The sequence below is a fragment of the Trachinotus anak genome, unplaced genomic scaffold (genome assembly GCF_046630095.1).
Source record: "Trachinotus anak isolate AG129_WGS33_773 ecotype Australia unplaced genomic scaffold, CSIRO_AGI_Tana_v1 ptg000032l, whole genome shotgun sequence".
In the NCBI taxonomy this organism is placed as follows: Eukaryota; Metazoa; Chordata; class Actinopteri; order Carangiformes; family Carangidae; genus Trachinotus; species Trachinotus anak.
The window spans coordinates 13,752,892-13,768,633 of record NW_027273883.1 but is presented as its reverse complement, the minus strand read 5'-3'; the positions used below and the strand labels follow the sequence as shown (position 1 = coordinate 13,768,633).

The window sequence follows — 15,742 nt, the reverse complement described above, 5'->3', positions numbered from 1 at the left end:
GCTCATTACTCTGTGTTACTGTTGCCAAATGTTGGTCCACCACCCTGGCTGTTTGGATACACAGGACTCACAACAAGTCCTCAGTTTTTAAAATCCACATCATGTGACATAATGTGTGTTTGTGTGTGTTTGTGTGTGCGTGTGCATGCGTGTGCATGCGTGTGCGTGTGTGTGTGTGTGTGTGCATGTGTGTGTGTGTGTGTGCGCCCGCGCATGTGTCAACACATGTTGGTCTGGTGGAAACACAGTGGTCTTGTTTTCCATCAGCTGGAAAGTCTTGGGTTTTTGTTTTTTTGTGCTTGTGAAACAGAGGACCGAGAAATAATGAACTGACGTATAAAAAATTTGAAAGACTCCAAGGGTGTCTCTGTTTTTACAGTGAATCATCTTGTGTGCTCATCAACCTCGCTTCCTTGCAGAGGGGATTAGCATGCACTGCAGCCTGAGAATCACTGTGTGAGTTATTTAACATGCTCCAGAAGCAGCTGCAGGATGGAGTATATGCTTGACCTCCTCTTCTCTGTCGCTGTTACATTCCCTCTGTCAGAATCAGCAGCAGAGAGAAAGGAAGCGTTCCAGTGCTTTGGAAGATCACAGGGAGGGAGGGCGTTACGAGGTTGGAGGAAGAGAGATCATATTCCATTTGGCTATTGTGAGAGCTTTATCTGTCAGAGGGAGGAAGTCACAGGCTGGTTCCAGTTTTGTCATCAAGAGATAACAGGTTCTTTGACTGTGAGGCAGTGAAATGTCAGACAGTTTGAATGCAGGTTTCATGGCAGGCTTCAGTGTTTCTTGAACTACAGATGTGTGCCTATGTCTCCTGTCCACATGTGTTCTCTAGGAAAACTGAGTTGTTGTTTTTTTGTTTTTTTTTGTTTGTTTTTTTGGAGAGTAATATTTAACATTCATTTGGAATAGATGTGTCCATATTTTGTGCCATCTGTTGTGCAAATCAATCCATCTGTAATATCTGTGTTATTCTCAATGATTAGAGCATGCTTTCAAAGCTGTTTCCTTGAAAATTAATTGTTTATTTTGGTTGGTGAGTTGATGACGAAATACACATATGCCTTAAAAATAGGTTGATAGGATGTGGCAAGCTTTTGTGGCAAAATGACACTTGTGGTAATTTGTCTTTTATAGATGAGTGTTGCAGTGCATTATATGAATGTGCACTAATCTCTACAGCATCTACTGTAATCTGCATAACACTGAAATAAAACTACCCAAAATGTCATCAATCACTCTTATGTAGAAACCCACAAATTGAAAGATTGTCTTTTTTGTAACCTCAAAACTGATTTTGTTAGCCAAACCAATAAAAGTGTTTACCAGCTGTAAGCTAGGGAAGGGCATTGAGGATAAAATCTTCTGTTACAGTTTATGATAAATCCCAAATGTGATAAATGTCTTAAAACACAGAAGCAGATTTTCTGGAAATTCACTTCACTAATCCATTTATAGATAAAATAACCAGACCGGGAGGAGTACTGCATTAACAGACAGTTAAGACAGTGACAGACCTCTTTTGATAAAATGAAGCCAACTACTGCTATGCTTGCTACGTCAAGCAATTTTCCAATCTCTGCAAGCTCATTTTCATGCAAAAATAAAATAAACGTTAATCAATGGCTACCTCGAAGGCAGAAAATTAACCTTAAAGCCCTAATTCTGCTTTAGCAAGTGGTCAGGTGTCACTTAAGCTACTCAAACTTTGTTTTGAATTATCATACTACTCATTTAGGCCATTAAGTACAAAGTATCTCTCAGGGAATACTTTGGAGAACTATTGAATATGTCTGTAGCCCCGTCTTCACTTCACTAATATCCATCTTCTCTTCTCTGTCCACTCATGCCTGCTCTCCTCTGTTACACATTTACATCCTTCTCTGTCTCTCAATAACAGAGTCTGATGTGTGCGCTCTGCACTGCTTTGATAATGACTCACACTCTAATTAGCAACACTATTCAACTGTCATCGTGCTTACCCACCATTTCTGTGTGTGTGTGTCTAAATTTGGGGATATATGCTCAGTTGCTCACTCATTATTCACCCTTAGTTTTCTTTGTTTGAAGTCGATAAAAATATGATTTTTCACGAGGCCATAAATGATGAGTTAATTAACGCAGTGATTCCATGACTGACTAATGAGGTTTAGTAGATATTAAGTCCCAACAGTTTCCCTCCTGTTCAGCTCTCTCATGCAGACTCACTTTAGCTGCAGCTCTGTCTGTAGCAGTCTCTTACAATCAGACAGAGGCTGGATTGTGATGTCTCTACCAGAGTGTTTTTCTCTTCTCTCCCTCTGTCTCTGTCAGCTCAGTTTTGTCTGTGTTCAAAGTCTACATCTTTACTTATTGCCGATGTGGCTGTCATTGTCTTACCAGTCTATTTTTGTACCTTATGACGTTTTGATTAATCTGATTTATAGTTGCTTTAGGTATCTTTGTATCAATCAGCACTGAAAGGTTTTTGTCACTGAAGACTTCATTCTGATTGTTATATATTCTCTTCTTAGGTGCAAGAACAAGTTATACCCCGATAATCTTCCTCGTACCAGCGTGGTGATTGTATTTCACAATGAGGCGTGGAGCACACTGCTGCGAACTGTCCACTCCGTCATTGACCGCTCTCCACACACACTGCTAGAGGAAATTGTCCTGGTGGACGATGCCAGCGAGAGAGGTATGTACACGCACACACTGCAGATAATTCCTCCAGTGCCTCTTGTTTGAGGCTTAGCCTATTTTTATTTAGAGAGCTGCTGTATGATTTTGCTGGGTTTCTCTGTGTGTCTGTGTGTGTGTACCCAACAGTCAGTCAGCATATATGTGCTGTGTGTGTGCCACTCTACTCTGTGCAATGCTGTTAATCCCTGTTTGGGGGAGATTAGGTCTTTAATTTGCCAGCCGCAGGGATTACACTCTGTTATTACCCTCAATCCCCCCCCAGCCGCCGCCACACAGCACCATTACACCCTATGGGACCTCAGGTTTGATGGTGCAACTAGAGTGTGTATATGTGTTTGTGTTTTGGTGAGTGTAGTGAGGGGAGCTCTCTGCAGGTAGAAGGGGTGTTGGCAAGCATGCTAAGGCACCTGCACACAAGCAAAAGTACAAGCACACACTTACCTTTGATCTCTGCTGGTACAAAATGAATAGGTTGGAGGAACAGCTTGTAAGCCAGCCACTGCTGTGTGTGTTTTTGTCTGTCTTGTGTGTGGGTTTATGTGTGTATATTGTATCCTTTTGAATTCATATGTGTTTGTTTGTGTGTTTCAGATTTCCTAAAGCGACCTTTGGAGCAGTATGTCAGAAGGCTTGAAGTCCCTGTCAGAGTCGTGAGGATGGAGCAACGGTCCGGACTGATCCGTGCTCGTCTCAAAGGAGCGTCCATCTCCACTGGCCAGGTGTGTGTGTGTGTGCGTGCACAAATGTGACATCCAATACCCAGTGACCTGCTCTCCATATGGTGTGTGCACTGTTTGGTTTGTCTAATGTTTTCTCTCCATGTTTCTAGGTTATAACCTTTCTGGATGCTCATTGTGAATGCACAACAGGATGGCTTGAGCCTCTGCTCGCTCGCATCAAGCAAGACAAGTGAGACACACACACATACACAAAAGACGCACACACCTTTGGCAAGCATAAAAAAAAAATCAATAGACTATTGTTCAGCCTGCAGGGGGCTTGTCCTTGTGTTTATTTGATGTTTAATTACTCATTCTCTGTTTACTGCTTCCCACAATCAGGTACACACACACACACACACACACAGAAAGCACATAAGGTTTAAGAAGGTGTAATGAGTAATGAGTGATGGCAGATGGAAAGTCACAGCATGCACTGTTGTTATAATGCATTTGGTTCTGAAGGTGCCACACCCTGCAGATGAGCACTTAGACATGATTGATGACCACCCAAGGTTATGAACAGCAGGCTGATGTACTGCATGTGTCTGTGTGTGTGTGTGTGTGTGTGTCTTCTTTAGGAAAACGGTGGTGTGCCCCATCATCGACGTGATTAGTGATGATACATTTGAGTACATGGCAGGATCCGACATGACCTACGGAGGCTTCAACTGGAAGCTCAACTTCCGCTGGTACCCTGTACCCCAGAGAGAGATGGACCGCCGCAAAGGAGACCGCACACTGCCTGTCAGGTGGGTGATACAGCGGGACGAACTGGTAACTGAATCGTCTGGGTTTGACTTGCAGTATTTAAAAGTCCTTCAGAAAGTTGTTCAATCTCTACCAGCTCAAGGGCCGCTGTTATTCAGCTGATGATGACCTCTGACCTCTGCTGGGTCAAGCAAAGAGAGATTTTCCCTACAGGGGCCAGGCCTGAGTCATGTCAGTATTATGGCACTCATGATCATACTCACTGCCTGTGTCAGTGCAGCGCTGATAGGCATTCACAAATGATGTATGCATCGTACTTCCCCTTTTAATTTTCAACAGTTAATAATCATGAAATGTTCTCAAGGCAGGAATACTGAAAGAATACAGTGAACTTTTGTCTGTAGATAAAGTCAAGATGTTTATGTAAGATTCTGTGTGATTCTGTTCCATGTACCGTTTCTCATGACCCAGGCCTTGGAAGTAAAATCAAGATAATTCCTGCCTGTCTATCATCTCTTCTTCCTGCTCTTGTTTCAAAGCATGCTTGACGCCATTATCCAAGGTCACACACATAATATCCTTTATGTAACACTCTTTGCCCCTGTTTTCAGTTGTTTTTCACAGTTCTGAGTGACAAAAGTTTCCTAAGGGTGTCTTGTAAGTGGCCTAAAAAACAAAAAGTGGGTTGTAGTGGTAGGGCAGGAAATTAAGAAGTATTTTACACTAATGACACAATTTACATAAACGCTGCCCTGTATCAAAGCAGTTACACATTATTGGGAAGACTTCAAAGCTATATGGTAAGCACAATAAACAGCAGAGATTTCAGAAGGAGGCTTGTGTATTGACTTTCAATTAAGCACCATTCTAGTTCACATAGTAGAGAATGTGGCAGTGGCAAATCAGTGGACTACAATGGTGTGATTTCAACTTGTCAAATTTCGCATTTGTTGTTAAATGGCTGTTTATATGGTTATCAAGGGGACTGCTCTTCAGTAGCCAGTGCTTAGCAAGCTGCAGGCCTGTTGCTGTCACACACTGCCGAGAGGCCTCAAAGAGTGACCGTGCAGCAGCAAACCTCAGCAGCTAAACTGGTTGTTAGAGGCTCTTCTACCTTGTAATTTACTGTACTGTGCGAAAGTCTGAGGTCACTTGGGAAGATTGTCTTTACAGCTATTGGCCAGAAAAAATCACACCAAGTATCCAAGGTATAAGGAAGACTTATGAAAAATCCTCTGAACATATTAAATGACCTTGGGTCAATTAGATGCTGTAAATTTCTCCAGAAGAAAAGTGGAGAGATTTAACACACTCACAGTCTCAGTACAAATTACTAGCCTTTTATTTATGTATGTTTTTCCTTTCTTTATTTATTGTGGCAGCGTTAGCATTTATTTCAATGTCATGGTGTGTTAGTAAGTATATAAACAGTGTTTTTAAGTGGTAAACACTCACTGTTTATATAAATGGCTTTAATTAGAAATAGTGTTTTGCTACACTGCACATGTCAAAGATTCACTGTAAATTAGTAGGTTTTGTTTGCTTTATTGTGATGTGTTGAAGTCTGAGCTGAGTTAGAGAGCTTTGATATGTTACAGTACAAAGGAAAGCACACACACGCATAATTAAAACTGCCACAGTTCACTACTTTTAGTTATGCTCTTATTATCTGTCTTGTTTAACACAGGGGTATTTATTTTTCTTTACATCTGCATAACTTATTATTTCCTGCTTTCAGCCAAATGCTGCAAGCAAACTCGGGTATTGTTCTCTCAGGTTTTGTGTGTGGATAAGCAAACTTAGATGTGAAATGAAAGCAATAACAGACAGCATGAAAAATAATCCTGATGTTCAAGGGAGGAAACAATTTTTTGAGTGAGAGAAATAGGAGGCAAGCTTTGAGGCCATGAAACACTGACATGACCATCACAACAACAGAAGTGAGCAGAAAAACAGAACATGGACAAACAGGAAAATGAACCGGGGGTGAGAGCGGTGAAATATAAAACCCTGCTGGGATCTGTAGATACTGTGTGACCTTTAGAGAGCAGGCCTTAAGTGGGTGAAGTGGCACTGACTTACCTCACTCTTAATTTACCCTGTTCTCCTGCCTCTGTCCAGGACTCCCACCATGGCAGGCGGCTTGTTCTCCATAGACAGAGATTATTTCCAGGAGATCGGCACCTATGATGCAGGCATGGACATCTGGGGTGGAGAGAACCTAGAAATCTCTTTCAGAGTGAGTGAACAGACCGGCATCCACCCGAATGAAGACTGTATTCTTCATTCAATGGCAGGCATTCAGGAGTGTCTGCTCAGGTCCAGAGACACACATGCATTCACATTACACTTGAGAGTTTAACTACTCTGACTAAATTGTCGACTCCACTAATACTTTGTCATCCTGGCTGACTCTTAATCAAACTTATTCTGGCTGTCACAACACAGACAGGGCCATTCTGTGTCATCTATCTCCCAGCACTGTTTGCTCATTCAGTGTTCAGGCCTTGTAGTGAGTCTGTATTGTACACAGTAAACCATACTTGTGTATGTTTGTCTTCACAGATCTGGCAGTGCGGTGGGACTCTGGAAATTGTGACATGCTCGCATGTGGGTCACGTGTTTAGAAAGGCAACACCCTACACGTTCCCTGGAGGAACGGGACAGATCATCAACAAAAACAACCGACGCCTGGCAGAAGTGTGGATGGATGAATTTAAAAACTTCTTCTACATCATCTCTCCTGGTGAGTTGGACCATGTGTGTTTGTGTGTGTATTTGTGTGTGTGTGCTCACGCAAGTATGCATGTATGTGCTCATGTGTTGAGGTTAATCTCTGTGGCAGGTGTGATCTATCCATTAACCCAGTGACAGTGTGATATTGCAGTTGCGACCCAGTAGTGCAGGACAGGGGGGGCGGCGAGTAATTTCACGCTACAAAGCCCCCATATTAACTCGCACAAACGCGTACACACACTCACACACACAAGCTGGCAAAGGAGAGACAACCAAAAGTAAAGCAAAACTCTGTAATATACGAATATTTTCATATGTGGACGCTGTTCGTAATTCCTTCACAAACCCAGTTTACACCCGTAGATGTAGAAATGTTGATATCACCACCTCCAGGCAGAGAAAGTAATCGATGCTGCAGTTTTAACACATAACCACCTGCTTGCAGTGACTTTTACAGGTACAGCATGTAGTGTGATAGTTTGAATTGTCATTTCATTTTTAAGTTATTATTTGTTTGGCCATTTTCACTTTAGCAGAGGTAGCATTTTGCCATGACCTGTTAATAGTAACTGATGTATCCGTTCTGTTAAAGTTGACACAGAAGGAGCTACTGGCAGTTAACAAATCAATCACGTAAACAAGCTTAAGATAAAAAACAACAAAAAACTATATTTTAACCTTACTTACAGTATCAATTGTCATATTGTTTACTATTCATTTTGTTTTCACATCTCTTAGCTTTGTCTCTTTTTGAAAGAAAATCGTTTATTACATTTTTAATGTTCCTGTTTCTTTTTATGTTTTTTGTGAAGCACATTTTATTATCATTTAAGTTTTATTATTTTACTATTATTATTCATGCGAGTTGACTTTTAACAACCTGTATAAAGATAGATTACATTGCCATACTTTATCATGCCTACAAAGCTCTGATTGGCTCAGTTGCTTTTCCAAACAGGGAAAACAGCCGACAAATTTGAAATGTGGAAAAAAATTAGAGACAGCAAGTCAGAGATCTGGAAGTGCCTGTTTCCTGCTCTTTCTCTGTCACAGCTCATTCAGTGGCTTGCAAAGCTGGTTTGAAACGTTTAGATTTTATTGTCTTTACTGGAATCTTTTGTAATGGTCATGAATCCATGCCCCCACTGCCGTCTGCAAAGGAGCCAGCTCCACCTAATCTAAAGATGATTTGATACAAATCAACAAATCGATTTTTGCTGGAGTAGCCCTTCAACATCAGGCATTTTCAAGCAAGTGACCCAGTTCAGTGACACTGGGTGTGTGTTTGGGTGTGGCCTTGTTCTGCTTTACCAATGACACCATTTAAATAATGCTTAAATGGAAAAATGCATTTAAAAGTCATTCAACAACAAACCCAGGACTATGTAAGTGTAGTTTGGTGCCGTAGTTACTGACCTTTATTTTAATGTCTGTGTGTGTTTGTGTGTCCAGGTGTGACCAAAGTGGACTACGGTGACATCACGTCTCGCACTAATCTGAGACAAAAGCTTCAATGTAAACCCTTCAGCTGGTACTTGGAGAACGTCTACCCTGACTCCCAGATCCCCAGGCACTATTACTCGCTGGGAGAGGTACACACACACACACACACACACACACACACACACACACACACACACACACAACACTATCTGAGTCACAGCATTATAGATGCCGTCATTCACTATAAGATAGACAGACAGACACAGATGCATTCGCAACTCACTGTCTTAAGTTTCAAATCCAAGAGGACACAAAGCATCTAAATCAGTTTGAATTAAAATGTGTAATTTTAGGCTCAGGGAGCAGTGTTGCTGACTCTGGTTTCTGTGTGTATTTGGCTCAGATACGCAACGTGGAGACCAACCAGTGCCTGGACAACATGGCCCGCAAGGAGAATGAGAAGGTCGGCATTTTCAACTGCCACGGCATGGGAGGCAACCAGGTAACAGAAGACAGAGCAAAATACAACATAAAGGAATAAATACTGACACAAAATGGAAAAAATTATCTATGTTTATGTAAACAGTAAACACTTTGCTGCAGTCACCCTGTAGCCATTCCTGGAAGTAATCATGAAAGAGAGAAGTGCTTGTAAAATGTGATAAAATGCAACAAATTAGTTTTAAAAGCTGAAATCTGTTCATGTTACATGGCAGGTTTTCTCCTACACGGCTAATAAGGAGATCAGGACAGACGACTTGTGTCTAGACGTGTCCAAGCTAAACGGACCCGTCATGATGCTCAAGTGCCACCACCTCAAAGGCAACCAGCTCTGGGAGTACGACCCTGTGGTGAGTAGAAGAAATGATGCAAATATACTTGTTAGGGGTATGGGAGGAAATAATAAATGTAGAGATTTACTGAAACAGATAAAAAGATACACAGAGGATTTTCATGCAGGTCTCATGCAGAAAATTCAGTTGTTAATTTACACCATAAAAATCTGGAAAGTTATAAATAAAAAAAGCAACAGTGGTGAAATGAAAACAATAAAGGAGACAATATGCCAAAAAAATAGATAAAACATTCAAATAAAACAAACAAAAGAAGCAGTTTTTGTCAGTAAACAAGTTCCTCCTGCAATGAGCTGGCTCAGAAAATGTATTGTGTAATAGAAAGTGACAGGAAGAACTGGGGAAAAACACAAATGAGGTGCTGATTATACACCAGACTTTTAAATCATATTTTTGCTCTGATTTGATTTTTGTATATATTTTTTTATAGTTTTCAATTGTTCCTTCATAAATCAAAAGGAAAATGGATAAATTCCCAGATATTTTTAACTGAAAATAATGAGCCTTGTGTATTCCCAGTACACAAACAATATGACAGCACATATTTCAGACCAGCAAGGTCAGTAATTTCATCAGTGGGATATTTATTGTCTTCAGTTTTAGGTTAAGATATCCTAGTTGACACATTACCCAGCACAGCCACAGCATACGTCACACTGACTGCCACAACCGTATTGTGTCTCATTTTGAGACAGAAAATGAAACTAGGAAACTTACAGATGAACTGTTTGAATAAAGGTTTATTTATATGGTCATGTAAATTCAAATGAACCTGTCAAAATTCTGATTTGCATCCTCTCACACACACACCCACTCTGTGTCTCTCTGCTGTGCAGAAGCTGACTCTGGTCCACGTCAACAGTAACCAGTGTCTGGACAAGGCCAGCGAGGAGGACAGCCAGGTGCCCAGCGTCAGGGACTGCACACACACACGCTCTCAACAGTGGCTGCTCCGCAACGTCACACTACCAGAGGTCTTCTGACCACACTCCGCACACTCACAAACACACACACTCACACACACAGCTGCCCAGAGTAAGCAATGAGGGGAACGGACATGTTTATTAAGATTGGGCACCAAGAAAGGAAAGACTTCCCATGAAGGGACTCGGGAAGAGAGTAGGACGGATTGGACGGTACTACCTCTGCCAGAGATCAGAAGGAGGAGCGTGTTCGACCCTCCTCAGAGCAGGAAGAGAGGAAAGACTCCCTCTGGAGGATGATGGCTGTTGTTTTATGTTTGTTTTGTTTTTAAAAAGAGATTTTAACTGCGCTGAGTGACTCGCTCTTGGGCGTGAATATGAGACTGGCTGGTGGAGTCGAGGTTCTGCACTCACACCTCCCCTGGACGAAGCAGTCCACCCCTCAGCTCATCACTTAAGGTTTACTGACTGCCTCTTATGAGAGTGTGTGCACTTATGTGTCCGTATGTGTGTGTGTGAATGTGTGTGTGTTCTGAGACGAATGTATGCTTTGAGAAGGGGGCTGAATTCCTTGTTGATTTCTTTTTTTCTTTTATTTTTTTCTTTTTTTATTTAATTTTGTAATGGATTTTGAAAATGAACTCTGGTAAACTCTATGAAGAAGGGTGCATGAGTATGTGAGCTTGTGTGTATGTGTGAGACTGTCATGTATGCATGTGTCAGGGCCCCTCCTACAGTCTTGCAGCAGTATATGTCTCCCTCTGGTGTTACTCCTCAGCATTTCATCCTACAGACTGAAGCCTCCTCGCTGAGGGATTTTCCAAGGGACCGCACATAAAAAAAAAAACAAGAGGATCAAACATGAGGACCCTACGTCTGCCATCAGCAGAGTTCTAGTGATAGAGATAATGATGTTTGTGATATCTTGAGATTTCTATGTCCAGTTTTTACATGGCTTTGTCTGTTTCTACAGTCCTGTGAGAGTGCCACAGAGCAGTAACCCTAGTCTCTCTGTCTGTCTCTGTTGTCTTTAAAGATGTTTAACATAGAGCTAACACACACACATTCACACACACACAGGACTCTGCACATGTAACTGATGTTCACTGCCTGATGTAGTGTTAAACCATAGGGAATTCTCCCATAAGGCACTGCATAGTTACACACACACACACACACATACACACACACACACATCCTGTATACATATAGGAAAAAGGCTGCATTAGCCTGATACTTAAATCCATTTTGGCATATCTTCTTCTCAATGACCTCTTAAAAAAATACACTCCAAGGGCTTCTTTCCTCCAGTGGAGTGTGTGGATGGATGCGTTGGTGTGGGTGTGAGCGTGTCTTCAGTACTAATCCCAGTCCATCAGTTTCCTGTTTACTAGAACAAACAGCTCTCAGACAACCAAGAGCCCGTAGCATAGACTGACAGCAGATCAGCGTACTCCTGCTTCCGATGTACAAAAAGAGCAAAGGCTGCTTTTATTTGCTGAACAGAGCCGAGGCTCCGCACTCTCCTGAGGACATATCTACAATAGGAAACGATGCCTAGAAAGTGGTTGTTAGAAAATCAAAGAGACACCGCTGAGGTGTGTTTTGGAGAATTAATCAGGGACAGAATAATAATTGTAGAGAGCAGAAGGGGAGGAAAAGGGTTGAACTGTGGATTACTAAGAGCACAGCAGCAGCAGATGACATATCTTAATCCATAACTACATATCTCACTTTACAAGCTCATCTGCAATATTTCACAATTTGTATCTCAGTGAGCTAAACAGACTGAACAGTTACATCAGTGACTCATTTCAACCATCATGCTTCCTTTATACTTTTTTTGTATCACTCCTGTGGCTGCGAGGCAGGGCAGGGGAGGTGGTTTCATAAAGGTTTTAACCATTTCAGCTTCCTCCAGTGGAGGAAGGGTTTACACACAGGACAAGTCCTTGGTTCATCTTTGTTGTGGACACAGTAGTGAGAGGAGGCTGTCGACTTTTTATTATTTTTTTTATTTCTTCATGTCTGGGTGAGTGACTGTGTTTAAGATGTGAACGTTTTTTGATTGTGAGACAGAGGGGGTGTATCGATTGCTCTGATTTTTGGGGGGCGGGGGTTTGCAGTTGACTGACATGTCCAGGCTTCCACACTGAGCTGATCCAAATGTAGAAAATAAAGGTGAAAAAGTTTACAGAACAATACAAGGACAGTGTTGATTTCTGCCTCTGTCTGTACACATGCTTATAAAACACAACTTCTTTTCCGTCACAAACAGTATCAGTGTACCATGGGCACTGATAATTGCTCTAATGTAGGAAGATAAGTTCATTATTTCACAAAACCGTGAGTTAACTTTGACTTTAACTTGATGACTTAAGTACATAGCCCAACGAATGGGGAATTTTTAGAGTTAAAAAAAATATTAAATCAGGACTGTATAGCTGCTAACGTTGTATTTTTCCATAAACACACTATAAACAAATGGGGATTGTTAAATTTGAGGTAATGCTCTTTTCTTGAAAATAGAAGTTGACCACTTAAACTCAAGAGTTTTCTTATAAACAAACGACACTTTTGTTTTGATTCAGTCTTTCTTACCGAAAGGAACTAATGCTAAAGTAATGCATTTCCTTCATCATAAATTGTTTTTGTTTTTTGCTTTGTTTTAAATTGTTATAAATCACTTAAGTGCATGTTTGTTTGCTTGCGGTCCTCTTTTTGATTACCTTTGTGGGAACATTATGTTACTTGTGACACTGACTGTAAGGCAGGTTTTTGAGAGTGTGCACTGTACAAACAAAATGAGGACCTATTTGTAAGAACATGAATAGGGTCATCATGAGGTACCTGTAAGATCCACTTACATGCTTCATTCTGTGTGATACAGTTGAAAGCTCCAGAACAAGAGAGTTTCTTTTTTTTTTTTTTTTTTTTTTTTGGTCAGTGCTTGAAAATGAACCGTCAAGCTTAATTTTTAAGCCAACATGGACAACAAGTCCTAAGAGTGCCCCTATCACAACTAAGCAAACCTTATCTGAGAAGTGTGACACGGTCAAAAGCTCCAGAACAAGCACGTAAGTAGACCTTGAGTTGAGATTGTTTTCTAGTTTATTAAATTTGTTGTTTTAATAATTGTGATGTATATCGAGCAGAGATTTTATGGTTGATGTTGCTGCTTCAAGAGTTCAATTTCAAAACAAAGAGGAAAAGTAGGTGAGGCTTGAACTGCTGCATGAGGCAACCATGGGTGTAAAAAAAAAAAAAAGATTAATCTCTCTTATCTCCCCACAGTGAGACACACATTGCTTGGAAGGGTTGAGTCTGAGCAGAAACAAGATAAGTCTTGTGGGGAACTGGGACTGCTCTGTGTTTTTAATCATCAGCAGTGTGAGGGTAATAGAGTCAGGCTGCAGTCTGAGTACATGTTTTGTGGAGAGTGGATTACTCAAACTCCTTGACTTGATCTGTTGAATTATTCATTCGTCAGGATTAGGTCCACCAAGAGCCATCAGGAAGACATATTAGACAACAGTGCTTTGCATACAGATCTTAAATATTACATATTGATGTGTCTGCATTTGTTTTCTGAGAGCATCTCCGGTATAGTAAACTTCTCACTACAGATTAGCAATGGTTCCAGCTGAAATAAGACCAAAAAACAGGCTCTCCAGGTCACATTGCTGAGTCATCCTGAGGAGTCAGAGAGGCGTAAATGTGTGTGAACTTGAATTCTGGTCCTCTGCTTTCTTCTGGTCCTCAGTGAAGATTAAATCTGCTGCGTAGATCCAAGAAAAGTCCTCTTCAAGCAGACGTCTCACTCTTACTCGCGCTGTTCCTCCTCGTGAATGAAATGAGTGATTCTGCAGATAAGGAGATTTAGAGCTCAGGATCACCTCGCTCTGGTTTATGTGCTGCAGGCCTCTGAAGAACTATGTTTGAGTGTTTGATCTGAGAAAATGTATCAAAGTCGAATCAGACTGTGGCCCATGGGGAAACTTAGAGGTGTGTGTCCATCTAATTTGTTTGTTTTAGTGTTTTATTGATGCTTGTTCGTGGAATCAGCTTCACGTTTTATTATTCAGACTCTGAGCTGACTCTCAATAATTTGAGACTCGTCTTTGGTTTGGTGGAAGTGGTCGTATGTTGCAACACATCAGTTGAAAGTTTTCTCGCAAAGAATGAAGTTATACATTTTAGATTATGTCATAACAGTTTATTACAATAGTCATTTACTTTATAGTATGAGAGAGATTTAGCTGATGATGTATTGTTATATTGAGAATACTGAGTACAATAGCAATCTTTTGTATAAAAAAAAAAAAAAAAAAGACAAACAGTGTCATTACATCATGAATTTAGAGCCATCTGATAATATTAATTGTTGATTACTTTAATGGGACAAATCCAACATTTACCTGCTCAGAGGGAGATGCTGTCATGTCGGTTAAGCTGTTATGTTAACTATCAGATGTTACAGAGGCCGCAACCAGCAGCCTCCATGTGGTACAGAGACCGTAAAGTCTGGAGACCTGATTTCATAACTGTGATTCATTGTCTCATCATTAGGAGAAAAGATCTCATGATTATTATGAGAAGAGTTTCAGACAGTGGCAGACATTAATGTCACTTAGTTATGTGGAATTATGTTATGTTACGTTATGTGTTATTTTTATTGTTTTTAGGCTATATTTGTTTACATTTTGGAAAATTAAGTACACCAAATAAGCTATTAACATTTTTTTTTATGTAGTATTATATGTACTGCTGACAGCTGGCACCACTTCCTCTTTCCTTCAGTGAATTGAATTAAGTCTGTCACTTAAGCTTGATGCCGTTCTAACAGTGAAATATCCTTCGCTGTCACCCGGAAAGTCATGGTTTCACCCACCATCAGCTCTCAGGTAGGAGGGTCGTATTTTCTGTGCTTTGAGAGCTCATTCTGTGCCGCAAACACTTCATGATGGTAAATGCACTATTAATGCAACAGCCAGGGCCAGAAGCATTATCATGGGCTGTCCGTCCATCCCATTCTCGTGAATGCGATATCTCAGTTGCACTTCGAGGGAATCTCTTCAAATTTGGCACAAACATTCACTTGGACTGAATGTTGGTGGTCAGAGATTCCTGTGACCTCACAAAACATGCTTTTGGCCTGGTGAACACAATACCTCAGGAACTCCCCGAGAAAGTCACGGTGACCTCACATGTTTTTGGCCATAACTCATATGCTAATTGTGACACAGTTTAACATAAATGTTTAATAGGATAAAATAATGAAGTGATGATATTTTATTTCCAAATGGACAAAGGTCAAGATCACTGTGACATCATGATGTTCTGACAAACACTTTTGGCCATTATTCATTGTTGAAACTCACAAAGGGGAGATTGTCCAACCGTGAGGCAGTAAATCTAGTTTTATGGGAGATTTAACAGGAAAAGATGGCCAACTTCACCAGCAGCCACACTGTAGATTTCCATGGATTTGATATTTATTCTGTCCATCTGTCCAGAGCCTTGCTGACACACTGACAATCTGTAAAGCCTTCACAGAACAGATGACGGCATCTGACTGAGATCACACAAACACAGAGGGAGGCTTTACCTCGAATCCATCCAGGGAAAAGGTCGTTTTTTGAATGCAGCTCGCTGCTCCACAGTC

The 15,742-nt window shown here is 40.9% G+C and overlaps 1 protein-coding gene across 2 annotated transcripts in view; it reads left to right on the top strand.

Moving 5' to 3' along the window:
- galnt1 (UDP-N-acetyl-alpha-D-galactosamine:polypeptide N-acetylgalactosaminyltransferase 1) overlaps positions 1 to 12,135 on the top strand; it is a 38,653-nt gene extending 26,518 nt beyond the window's left edge. For both annotated transcript variants that reach the window (XM_071470470.1, XM_071470471.1), the window contains exons 5-14: positions 2,520 to 2,686; positions 3,283 to 3,410; positions 3,521 to 3,600; positions 3,992 to 4,162; positions 6,243 to 6,360; positions 6,687 to 6,867; positions 8,310 to 8,449; positions 8,704 to 8,802; positions 9,017 to 9,151; positions 9,991 to 12,135. In XM_071470470.1, coding sequence (XP_071326571.1) covers positions 2,520 to 2,686; positions 3,283 to 3,410; positions 3,521 to 3,600; positions 3,992 to 4,162; positions 6,243 to 6,360; positions 6,687 to 6,867; positions 8,310 to 8,449; positions 8,704 to 8,802; positions 9,017 to 9,151; positions 9,991 to 10,137 — 1,366 coding nt within the window. In that variant the 3' untranslated portion in view covers positions 10,138 to 12,135. The remainder of the gene's footprint in view (positions 1 to 2,519; positions 2,687 to 3,282; positions 3,411 to 3,520; positions 3,601 to 3,991; positions 4,163 to 6,242; positions 6,361 to 6,686; positions 6,868 to 8,309; positions 8,450 to 8,703; positions 8,803 to 9,016; positions 9,152 to 9,990) is intronic.
- The last annotated feature ends 3,607 nt before the right edge of the window (positions 12,136 to 15,742 follow it).